This window comes from Schistocerca americana, chromosome 4, assembly GCF_021461395.2.
Source record: "Schistocerca americana isolate TAMUIC-IGC-003095 chromosome 4, iqSchAmer2.1, whole genome shotgun sequence".
Taxonomy (NCBI): Eukaryota; Metazoa; Arthropoda; class Insecta; order Orthoptera; family Acrididae; genus Schistocerca; species Schistocerca americana.
This window is the reverse complement of record NC_060122.1, coordinates 794,942,562-794,955,241: the sequence shown is the minus strand read 5'-3', so window position 1 is coordinate 794,955,241 and position 12,680 is coordinate 794,942,562. Positions and strand designations below refer to the sequence as shown.

The 12,680-nt window shown below is 37.6% G+C and overlaps 1 protein-coding gene across 1 annotated transcript in view; it reads right to left on the bottom strand.

The window, feature by feature from the left end:
- Nucleotides 1-608: 608 nt before the first annotated feature.
- The window catches only part of LOC124613222 (protein adenylyltransferase Fic-like), a 93,151-nt gene continuing 81,079 nt past the window's right edge, over nucleotides 609-12,680 (bottom strand). Inside the window, exon 4 of the mRNA XM_047141894.1 lies at nucleotides 609-2,280. Within this exon, the coding sequence (XP_046997850.1) occupies nucleotides 1,758-2,280 (523 nt within the window). The 3' untranslated portion in view covers nucleotides 609-1,757. The remainder of the gene's footprint in view (nucleotides 2,281-12,680) is intronic.

Below are 12,680 nucleotides of genomic sequence, written 5' to 3'. Positions count from 1 at the left end.
GGGGGGTTGTTGGTTGAGGTGATGAGATGCAATTAAATAGAGTGCAGTGGACAGCATCAGTCACCAAATCAGATTCTGATCTGCACAAATTCTACAACCCTCCCTCTCCCCCCCCCCCCCCCCCCCATATCTACTGGATACTAATTGTCCTTGGGTCATTTACAGCCATAGCATTTCGCTGATAAACAGTCCAGGATCAGCAACCAAGTAAGGTGGCACCATAATAAGATGCTAGACTTCCATTTGACACAAATCTGGGCTTCAGCTTACTTCCTAACAACATAAATGTTTAACCCCAGTTTTTCTTCCTCTTGATCAGTACTGGACCATGTAATTAAGTGAAAGTGGAAGATATAGCTCTCAAAGAATTTCATTTACATTAGATTAAAAGTAAATTTCAAAAAGACTCTTAAAGTAAGTTTTACTTACCAATTTTATTCTGAATTCAAAATGTGCTTGAAAATGCCTGCTGGAAAGGAGAAGTATTGAGGAAGGGACACACACACACACACACACACACACACACACACACACACAGAGAGAGAGAAAGAGAGAGAGAGAGAGAGAGAGAGAGAGAGAGAGAGAGAGAGAGAGAGAACTCTGTTGCATTCTTTAATTACTTTTTTGAAATACATTTGCAAGAGTATTCGATGTCATTGTCCAAAAAAAAAAAGTGGATCATCATCTAGGTATCTGTAAATCTTCTCAAATATTGTGGCTACATCATCTCCAGAATTAATTACACTTACAAAATCATATGTCAGAGGTTAGATCATGTTTAAGAAGGGCAGGAATCCTTAAAAAATACATTCATATGATACTACACATTATTTCCAGCATGCCGTAAAACAAAAATGGATATGATAGATAAAAAATATAATGGCATTTCCAAGTTCTTTATATAATTCCTTTCATTTTGAACTCCTTGTTTGCTGGGATGACCTCCTTGACAAGTTTTCTTGTACAGCCCTTACAATAATGGCTAAAAGCTGAGGTTAGTGTTTTCTGCTATCACAATAAAAGGATTTGGATGTGCTAATTTGACATATGAAAACAATGATAGTATCACAGACACAATAAAATTATCTTTGGCACATGAGTGATGGTATTTTACACTGGAAAATGTGCTTAAAAATAAATTAACTGCTTCATAAGTACATTATTAAATAACTACAAGTATGCTGGTGGTCTTAACCACATCACAGTTTAAGATTTTTAAGTCTTCATAATTTATGTGCTGTAAATTGTAATACTGATGTAAGTTATCAGGTAAGGACACAGTTTCTTAGAAACTTATTTTACCACACTCGTTCTTTGTGCGTAAAATGAATTACAACTAAACAACATCTAAGAGATTGTTAAACTTTCAATTCTGAACAGCTCTCAGATCATGTGATTTAAAAAGTTCACTACTGGGCATAGAAAATGCATTGTCATATATCCCAGCACACAGCTGTAACAGTAAAAGTATCACACTGATTCTTACAAAATATATTTTCTGTAGAATGTGTACACACAAGTGCCTTTCAATGTATAACCTGATGAATACAGACAAGACGGCAGTGCTTTGCCTGTGAAAGTCCTGCAAATGACAGTTCTGTCTTATGAAAGTTACTCAGCAGCAGTCATGGAAAAAGTTTGTCCTGAAGACTGAAAACAATTATAGGAAAATAAATACATAAATAATAATAATAAGCTTTGAGATAAAAGACGATGCTGCCAGAAGTGTTCTTGGCTAGATCCATTCTCAATTTTTATTATAGTTCAATAATTCGACTTCTCTGTTTTTGTTCCAATGCAGGTAACTCTGCTGCATACTCACTTGTAGCCCACAAAAATAAATCTAATGTGTGTTCAGTACATTCTGCAATGAAGCGCACAAATGGACGAACATCTCCATCATTTGCTATTTCTAAATATTGATAGTATTTCTGCCTGTCTTGCTTTGGAATAATAACAGGTGGATAGCCAGCCTGCATAAGAATTGCATTCATTAACAACCTAGATGTCCTCCCATTACCATCAGTAAAAGGATGGATGTGAACAAGTTTGTAATGTGCCAGTGCTGCATAACGGATAGGATGCATATGAGCAGCTTGTTCTGAATTCAACCACTCTGCAAATTCTTCCATCAAAACTTGAATTTCATGCGGTCCTGGAGGTACATGGCCACCAACATATACTTGTGTCCGACGGAACGTCCCTGCTTCAACAGGATCCACAAAACCCATTACTCTGCGATGAATTTCCAAGATATCCTTTACAGTTACTGCTCCAAGCCTGTAAACAAAAAAAGGTCTTTATTACAGTGGACATTAGGTCAGTTACATTCCCAGATTATTTTGTGTACTGGTTGGGAGAGGCAATGGCAGTAGATAAAGTGCTCCTGAGAAGGCATCTTTGAAACCTAGATTATCTAGACCTTTAGAGCAGCATGCCTCCAACATATCACCCAACTATGGTGCAGAATAGTTGGGACTTTGCCTAATGACACTCTCAACTAAAAATTACCTCTTCAAGCATTGGACGGGCTACACTCGTGTGCCAGTCTCTCCAAATGAACATACCATTAGTGTAACAGCTATTCCCATGGAGTGGGATTGAGTGTCATATTTAGTAGCTGTGGCTGTTAGCAATTTATGTTGATCTTCCAGAATATTTTCTCTAATCTAATATTGAAATAATTTATTTATAAAAAGAAAAGACAATGAAGAGTTTTTGCTACTAGTATTATGACTTGAAATATACATCTATTTATTATGCTCTCAATAGAAACAATATAATCTTTCATATATCAAAGGTATAACTTATTCTTGTGATTTCGGTGGTATTTTTAACACACTGACTGCCACATGCTTAATGATAGAGTTTTCACTGCCAGCGGCCGCACGGCAGCTAAGAGGTTGATTAGCACATACAGGGCTGCAGCTATAACTCACAGGTTGTTCGTTTTAACTTGAGACAACTAAATATCTTGTAAATGATGCACTGTATGTGAAAAGTTAATATTATTAAAGGGGATATCTATTTGTGCTACAAGTGGCCAACTTCTAACAATCCCTCCTGCATGGGTGGGGTCAGCTTTGCCCATTTCTATGGTGTCTTCAGATTCCACTCCAAAAAAAAAAAAAAAAAAAAAAGTATGGTTTACTCAAACCAATGTTTCACAAAAGATGGTGCTGTAACTGACAAATATCAAGTGTGCCTGTTGCTGCAATTAAGAATCAATGTAATTGATTGTACATTTCACTTATGATGTAAATGTAAACCATTATGTTGTAATGGATGAAACTTAGGTTTGAAATTTACTTTAGTGTTGCAGATTTGATTGCACACTGCAGTATGGTAAGCTGTTTCAATGTCTGGTTAGAAACAATGCCCAATGTGATGCGGGAACAAAAATGTGGATGTAATAGTTTACAGATCCCACTTGGATGTTTGATATTGGTGAGTCCCTTTGCCTCTTACCATAGGTGTACTTGATGACGATGAGTCCCCTTGCCTCGCACCTTAACTGGAATTCACAACAAATGCTCAAACTGACAACCCTCCATTCGGATGCATTTATTAGCTCATTGTCAATTACATATATGGTGAAAGTCAAGGGCCTCACCAAAAGCAAGCACACCAATGATGGGAGGCAAGGGGACTCACCAATATCAAGCATCCTGATGAGAACAGGAAATTAGTACATCTATGTTGTTATTCTGAAATGTAGTTTCTATCCAAACACTGAAGCAGCTAACCACACTGCGCTGTACGATCAAATTTGCAACACTAAAGTAAATTTCAAACATAAATAACTGTCAGAACATAAAGGTTCACATTTACATTATAAATGAACTACAGAATCAAATGCTTTGGTTCTTCATTGCAAAAACAGAGACACTTGATACCTTTCGATAACAGCACCAGCTACCATGAATGGGAAACAGTTTGAGTAAACTGTTCATATTTTTTGGTGCATAATCCGAATATGCAATAAAAATTATGGGTTCCCATTTGAAAATACATAGCTGACCCTCCCCACACAGGAGTGGTGGTTAGGTGACAGCCAGCTGTAGCAGAGACTACTGTCCATTATATTAACTTTTGACCTAGACCTTTTTTTAGTACAATGAATCATTTTTGAGATATTTAGTTGTTTCAAAGTTACAACAAAAACCCTAAATGCAGCAAATTCAACTATAGTGTAGAGAGGTGACTCAGAGCTTGTTTGGGGTGCATAAAAGATGGGCTGGAATAGCGACAACATGACATTGATTCACGAAAGGTACATGAGGTACCCTCCCCCTCACCACATATCCTATGGGGATTTGCAAAGTATAGGTGAAAATGATTTCATCTTCCAACAGGACAGTGGTACTAACAATAAATATGTTGTGGATTTGTGGAACATCCACAGCAGAATATCGGCTGTGGAGACTTCAAAACTGCAGAATCCATTAATAAATGCTTCCAAAGAGTACTTATTGGGAAAGAATAGTATTTCTGGGGCGAAGGAGATTGCAGTAATTATGTCGGGCAATAAACCAAAGACAGTGTGCTTTGTGTTTATTTACAACAATAAGCATAATATTGAATCACGAGCTATCTTTGAACACTGAGACTGTTTCAGTAATTTATTCCTGCACAACCTTCATGTGAGAGTGCTCAGCTTTCAAGTACATTCAAACAGTGTTATACAATACATATTTGACCAAAGGTACTATTAAAAGAAAATCCAGTTATCAGGATAATTGTCACACTTTTATTTTATTTTTTTAGTGTTTAATTTTTAAGTGTTTTATGTACTTCATCTGTAAAATAAATACTACAGCATCTACAAGTGACTTTGCCTTTTCTTGTCAACACAGTAACTTGATCCTAAAGCAGCTCCAAAGCCAAAAGTCTAGGTATTCAAATAAATGTTAACCTTAATGTATGTCAAGAAAGAATAAAGATATGTATGTGGTAAACTACAAGGCTACTGAAAAGAAAAGAACTAATGCCTACTATATTTATATTCCCTATGAGTAACATTTATTATTATTATTATTATTATTACTACTACTACTATCTGTAGTAGTAGTAGTAATAGTAGTAACTGGTCCTCTTGACAGGTTTGATGCAGGTGACTACAACTCTCCCTCCTGTGCTATCATCATCTAAGAACAGCACTTGCACACAAAGTCCTCAATTACTGTTAGGAATATCTTCCCCCATAGTTTTTACTCTCTACTGCTCCCTCTTGTACCAAGGCAGTTATTCGCAGATATCTTAACACATGTCCTATCATCCCATCCCTTCCTGCTACCTGGTAAGGGTCCCACACTGATGTGCAGTACTTAAGTCCTGGTCCAACAAGAATTTCATAAGCTGCCTCTTTCACCGATGAATGACGTTTCCTAAACTTTCTTTCAATGGATTTCATTCTAGCAACTGCTTTTCCTGTAATATTGTCATTCCACTTTAGGTTATTCCAATTTGTCACTAATAGTGTAATTGTTAAGTAGTGAATTTCTTCACCTATTTAGGAATGATACATTACATTTATTTATGTTCAGTGTTGACTGATACACCCTGTGCTAATCATTGATCCTCTGCAGGTCTTCCTGCAATTTTCTACAGTCTTCAGAAGCATTGAAGCCTTCCTATAAACAAGAGTGTCAACCACAACAATTCCCAAGGAGCCTCTGAAATTATCTACCAGATTATCAACATAAACTGTAAACAGAAATGGCCCTGTAACATTCCCTTAGAATACACCCAAAATTTCATTTCATCAGTCAATTTTATTGTATTAGGAGGGATGTGTCGAGTACTGTCTGCATGGAGGTCCTGAATCTCGTCACAGATCTGTTCTGATGGTTGGTAAGCTTGTATTTTGTTCACTAAACGACAGTGCAGAACTGTCTCAAATGTCTTCCAGAAGTGAAGGAACATGGCTTCAACTTATGCACTAATGTCTTCAGTGCTCTGTATATCAAGGATGAACAGAGAGAGCTGAGCTTCACAAAATCAGTGTTGGCAAAACCCGTGTTGATTTTTTTATAGAGGAGATTTTCATTCTCCAAAAACGTTATAGTACATGGAGAAGATCCACGATTATACAACAGATTTACACCAACGCTACAGGCCTATAATCATGTGCATCTGTCCTATGACCCTTCTTGGAAACAGGAATGACATGTGCTTCAGTGACCTATACTAAACTTCTGCTAGAAGGGGAGCACGTTTTTTTTGCATAATCTCTGTAAAATCTCACAAGTATCTCATTTGGTCCAGATGCTTTTCCACTACTAACAAGAGGAAGGCCTAGGACACGGCCAACCGATTTAGCTCAGATTTGGCAGGTCACTTGTGTACAACCTAAAATGAAAGACTCTAAGATATTTTGGATCAACACCCCTAAAGGCAATTATGAGCAATCGACTCAAAATTGGCGGGATCGATAGATAATTGTACATAGAGCATTTTTCATCACCAGGTATGGGGTCCAAAAACGGATACTTTTCCAGAAATCGAGGTAAGAAACTTTTACAACTGCCGCTTCTGTACCCAACAAGGTAAACGCTTATTCGCCGGCAGCACCGACAGCACAATGGCCAAGGTAACTGGCTGGGAATCGGAGAGCCATCTTTCGAATCTCGAAGAAACGTAGCGGATGTTCTTCTTTTCATTTGCATTTTTCCATATCTCAATTGATATGGATCGGACGGTTAATAAGATAAGTAAATCAATAAGGAATGACAATAAGGTAGGCAAATAAATTTCTCAAACCTCTTGGGATAGTAAACAACTAAAATGTTACTCCAGGTCACTATTACGTGTCCTCACTTTTCTTCGAACAACTAGGTGGATGGTACTTGTCATATAAACATTCGAAACAAATATACTCATGGCACCAAGAACATCTAATGAATGCAATCTTTCGACAGCTACACTGTTACTTCCGAAGAGTTGGCGGAAATCAAACTTGGTTTACATTTAAAAATACGTCTTTTTCGGGAATTAATTTTTATGCGTACCACACATACGATATCATTGCCTGAAAAATCGGTGCTGAAAATTGGTTATGAATTATGCTGTGAATAGTTATTGCATCCGTGCTGTTGTGCAATTCCCGCTGGGTTTCCAGAAGCACACTGCAATTCTGAAGCCAGAAATAAAGTTTTTAACCTGGCGATAGAAATAAACATCACACGGCTCGCACACAGGTGTGCAGTTTGGCAGTATTACTTTTACTGTGCACGTCGGCTGACCATCGCCATCTATAAACATTACGTCATATATTGTAGTATTAATTTTTCCACTCCAGGAATCCAATATTAGACAAAACGTGCTACCAGAAATGTATGATTTTAAAACATTCTCAAGAAATGTTCTGTAAATCGCATTAGTCAGTTTCCCGGATTTGGAGCAGGTAATGTAAACATTTTTCAATGAGTCGGGTTAAACGATTGACCTCTTCTATAACCACAGGACCAAATGTAACATTCGTTTTTGTAAACACAGGAAAACCTTATGCAACACTTGTCCAGAGGCTGTGATGGCATACTGAACCGTGTACAAATGTTTTAGTTTGTTTTCACTACCAACTGCGACAATGGTTCGTTTTTCTCCCTTATGCGATAAAGTGCGTCGAATGTTCACCCGATACTCGCATCCTGTTTGATCGGTGTTGATCACGTAATCACGATTAAAACCGGTCATAAGTGATGCCGTTTGCGTGCTGAAAAGAGCCACCACTTTCTGTATATCTTCTATATTTTGTACCTCTTTATGAGAGACGTATTTAGTGATGTGCCGTTGACGACTTTTATACTCCGATTTGAAATTTCTTACCCAAGATAATGAGGCAGCAAACGTAACAACCATGTTGGTCGTATATTAAAGCGCTGCACCTGCAGCCCACTCCTGAAGTATTCTCGTTGTTACTTTCTCGTTACGACAATGAGATTCGACAAATCGGTCGTATGTCCACTTATTTATCGCCTGGTATTTCTCATATCTTGTCCCTCCTTTAACGATATCACTTTCCCACAGTTTCAAGTCCTCCTTCCTTTTCAGGGCTGTTGTTGCTCCATTCTTTTGCAGTGTTTGTAAGCTCCAATTTGGATAGCGCTACCGTCTTTACTTTTACTTCAAGGGGTATAGCGCCGTAGTTCAATCGTTTAGTAACTGATTTGTAATACTGATAGGGAACAGATGAGGCACATATTCCCAGTGATGTGGAGATTTCGAAAGTGTTATGACCATTTTGTGATTCACTAGTTGGGATAGCTTCCACTGAATCATCTTCTGCTTTGTCTTCACGGTATAGTACTTCAGTATCAACAAAAGTCATTTCGTTCGTCAGCTCCAAAAATCGCTGGACGATAGCCGCTCCTATCAATCTGCAACACCGAGAAACAGAACTGCCTGCTTCCAGTAGTGCATTGATCATGCATCTGTCTTGCAACACTTTTACAAACCAAAACACAGCGTCGGTAACTTCCCGCTTGCCATCGTCTGTGACAGGCTCCCAGCTATATATTACAGTGCTAGTGGAAAGGTGTACATCCTCCATTATTCAGATTATGCACCTGAAAGATGTGACACAAACAAACAATAACCAGTTACTACAGCATAAACAGACGAGCTAATTACCACAAACTACATACAGTACTCATTATATGTTACTTATGGAAGAACACTGTATTCATTCACAAAACGTATTTCATTCGGCGCATCAAATGGAAAAATCACTACATGAATCCGCTAGGTTCACTGCAGCCTAATGAGGGAAAACAATTCTTTCCGATTGACTTCTATAAGGCTCGTGCTGGACACCTTCATTCTTCCAAGTTCACAACTATAATATGACAAAGAGGCAACAGGGACAACATAACTCTCCCCGCGTGCATTCTGTCCTGTGCCTCGCTGTAAACAAGCGTCACGCGGTTGGCTATCTGTCATCCCTCGTGAGGAATCAGCAGCACTCTTACTCGGAGTTGTTTTCATGTGACAAGGCTTAGGTAAAAGTTTAATACTTTACTAACTCACGGTGTTTGGGAAATTTAATGATTTGCCTGAAAAGTGGAATGAAAAGGAGAAAATGTAATTTATGAGAGGTTTTTTGAAGGGGAATGCTTATGGATGGGCAGCTCAGGTAGCTGATAGTTGTACTTCATGGCAAAGCTTTGAGAAAGGATTTTTAGATGAACATTGGTCCAAAGAGAAGCAGCAGAGAATTTTGAGTGAATTTTGGGGAGGAGAGAGATTTGATTCTAGGAAGGGTACTGTGAAAGGTTTCTGACAGTTTTGGATAAACAAACTGAAATATTTGGACAAAGAGCTAGGTAGTAAATCAATAATTATGGGTTCAGAAACGAAGTTGTCTCACAAAGTTAGAGAACTGCTTGTAGCTGCCCCTATGGGTAACATTAGTGATTTCTTGAATTATGTTGATGAAGTGGAGAGGGTGAAGCCCTCAGTGGAAGATCGTAGGAGGAATTTTGATGAGAATACTCAATGAGGGAGAGAAATACAGGTAAATAGGATGAACAGGACTAATCACAGTAGAAAGTCAAGGAATGGTTGGGTGGAGGATAGCCAGGATGGGCACAGAAATGGTAGGAGAAATTCAAGTAAAAGAAATGGAGAAGGTGATTTTAATTCTGGATCAAACCATTTAAACTAGATAATGCTCCAGTTTTGGCTCGCACTAGAGCAGGTAGTGATGAAGAGCCAATTGAGTATAAATGTGCTGTAATCACAGATAAGGGTAATGTAAATGATAATAATAAGACTAGTGTAATTTCTAATTCTAGTGAGGTGTTTAATGATGGTGTGGGTAGCAAAGTTTATAAAAAAAAAAAGGAGAGGAGGAACTTAATACAATAAAATCAGGTGATGAACCAGTGTGTGTTGCTGTTGCTCAGGATGTCCAAACTATCAAAATGGATGTTAAATTTTTAAGAGAACATAAGAAATTCGGGTTTTTGCTTTGTGGTGTAATACTGGAGACAAGGATCAACTAATTAGCCAAGTATTTGAGGATAGTGAAAGTGACAGCAGGTCTGATTCTGACAGTAGTTACAATGACGATAGCAGTGACGAATCCAGTAGTGATACGGACAAGGTATTTGAATTTATAATTGATAATGATGGCCATGTGGTAAGTAAGGAGAGAACAAAGCAAGATAATATTAGGCCTAATGAAGAGTTAGAGTGTGAGAGTGGTAATGAGGAAGAGGACCATGCTACATGTCATTTGACTTTGTCGATAATCATTTTGGTAAGCAGGATTACAGTTTTTCCAGGGAAAGGATTAATGAGGATTTGTTGTATGATGACGATCATATGGTAAGTAAAAAGGAAATGTGGCCCCTGTAATAACAGCAAGGATACAAGGGATACATGTAAAGTGTTTACTGGACAGTGGTAGTGATTTGAATGGCATTTCACAGGCATTTTTTGAATCTATTAAGAACACAGAGGGTGTAGCAGTGATGCATGTTTCAGGAATAAAAATTATTAGTACTACTAGTTAACCATCAAAGATAGTGAAACAAGAGGTACTATTAACTGTGGAATTGGCAGAACAGCTGTTGGAGTGCAATTTCTTGGTGATTCAAAATCTCAGCATTGATGTAATATTTGGAACTATTTTCTTGTGCAAATGGTGTGGAAATATTGATTTTTCTAGCGGTAAGTTTAGTTTTAAGTACAACGGAAGGTATGGACAAGTGTGTGGGAACTGAATTAGTTTGCCATTAAGAGTTTTGACCACTGAGCAGGTTACTGAGGAAGAAGAGGAGGAGAGAGTGAGAGGTTGGTGATAATAAAGAGAGTTTAGGATATTGAAGGTATTACAAATAATCAAAGGGAGGAATTACAAGGTATTCTCCAGAGCAACTGTAAGGCATTTTCAGACAGGCCATGTTTGGTAAAAGATTCTGAGTGCCAATTAAATTTTACGGATCATAAACCATTTTTCAAAAAACCTTATATTATTCTATTTTCAAAAATGGAAGCAGTGAGAAAAAGAGATTCAAAAGATGATCTCATGGGGGATTATTGAAAGGTCAAATAGCAGGTATAACGACCCACTTCTGGTTGTAAAGAAGAACGGTGGTGTCAGGTTGGTTCTAGATGCCAGGATGTTAAATGAAATTGTAATAGGAGAGAGAGACAGACCAGCTAACATATATGAAATGTTACAGAAGTTCCATAGATGTAAATTTCTGACTTCTTTTGATGTGACTTGTGGCTATTGGAGTATCAGTTCGGCCAAGGAATCTAGGCCATGTACAGCATTTTTACATGAAGGTAGGTGTTACCAATACTGTGTGGTGCCTTTTGGTCTGAACTTGTGTGTGTGTGTGTGTGTGTGTGTGTTTTTATCACAGCTATTGACGGGATGCTAGGTGAGATATTAACGAATGAAATCAAGGTCTATGTAGATGATATTCTCGTAGCAAGTGCAGAATGGTTCAAGCACTATAAGATTCTGAATGAAGTACTAAGAGCTATGTACAGCGGAGGTATGAAACTATAATTAAGTAAATCTGAATTTGTAAAGAAGGAAATTTTATTTTTGGGTCACAGGACTAATGAGGAAAGTATACAGCCTGATCCAGAAAAGCTTGCTGCTATTGTGGATTCCCCCCCCCCCCCCCCCCCCAAAGAACAAGAATGATCTTAAAGCTATGTTTTATTGTGCACATACAATAGTCCTCACATTGGGGCACCACATGTGATGCCATCTCCTGCTTTATTAGTTTGTTTGTCATCCTCGGTATCGACGAACTGCGCTGCTACACTGGCTGAAAAATGGGTTGTGGACGTACAACACTGACTACTTTAAATGATGTAGCCAACAGATGCACATTTGCGTTTCACAGTTCTTTACTTTCACTGTTCGCAACCCCCCAATAATACATAGTTATATGGCCAATGCACTATTGTTTAACTTTCAATAAGCCTCATTAATAGCTTGTAGGCGAACATCCACATACTGCTACAATAGTTTCCTGTTGAACATCTATGAGCAGCAAAAGCCTAATCACGTAGTTCACATTTCTTGAAGAATAAAAAGGCATGTATGGAGTAGACACTGTCATTGTTTTAACACACGCCCTAATTGTGTAACACTTATTTCACTGTTAAATTGATACAATGCTGTTGTTCTAAGCAACACAGGTTACTTGTCCGAAACTCGGCCATGGACTGATTGTCTCATGACCAAGAATCGGGCCCTTATATATCCTCACAATAATAAGTACTTAAACTACACACCGTTTCAAGATTAATTTACAGAAATTACAGTTAAAACTTAACTCATTACATTAACTGAATACATCGAAAAATTAATTTTTTTAACAGTTTTTTCTATTATTAGAGTTAGGCTGAATTATTTGTTTAAATGATGAAATTAACAGATATCATTATGCAAACAATACTTTTGACAAAACTGTTAATTACTTTGGAATTAATGAAGGGTGGGCTTTGCTAACACATTTTTGAATAGAGCCAAATAGATACTATAAGATTACTAGTAATCATCTTCTAAATGTTTGTAATTAGTATAGAATTTATATTTGTTTAGAAGTCAACAATAGAATTTAAGTTATGAAAAAATTACTTATTTCAGCCTATAACAAAAGTATTAACTAGTACTAGTTGAAATAAATTAGAAAACCAATTACATACAT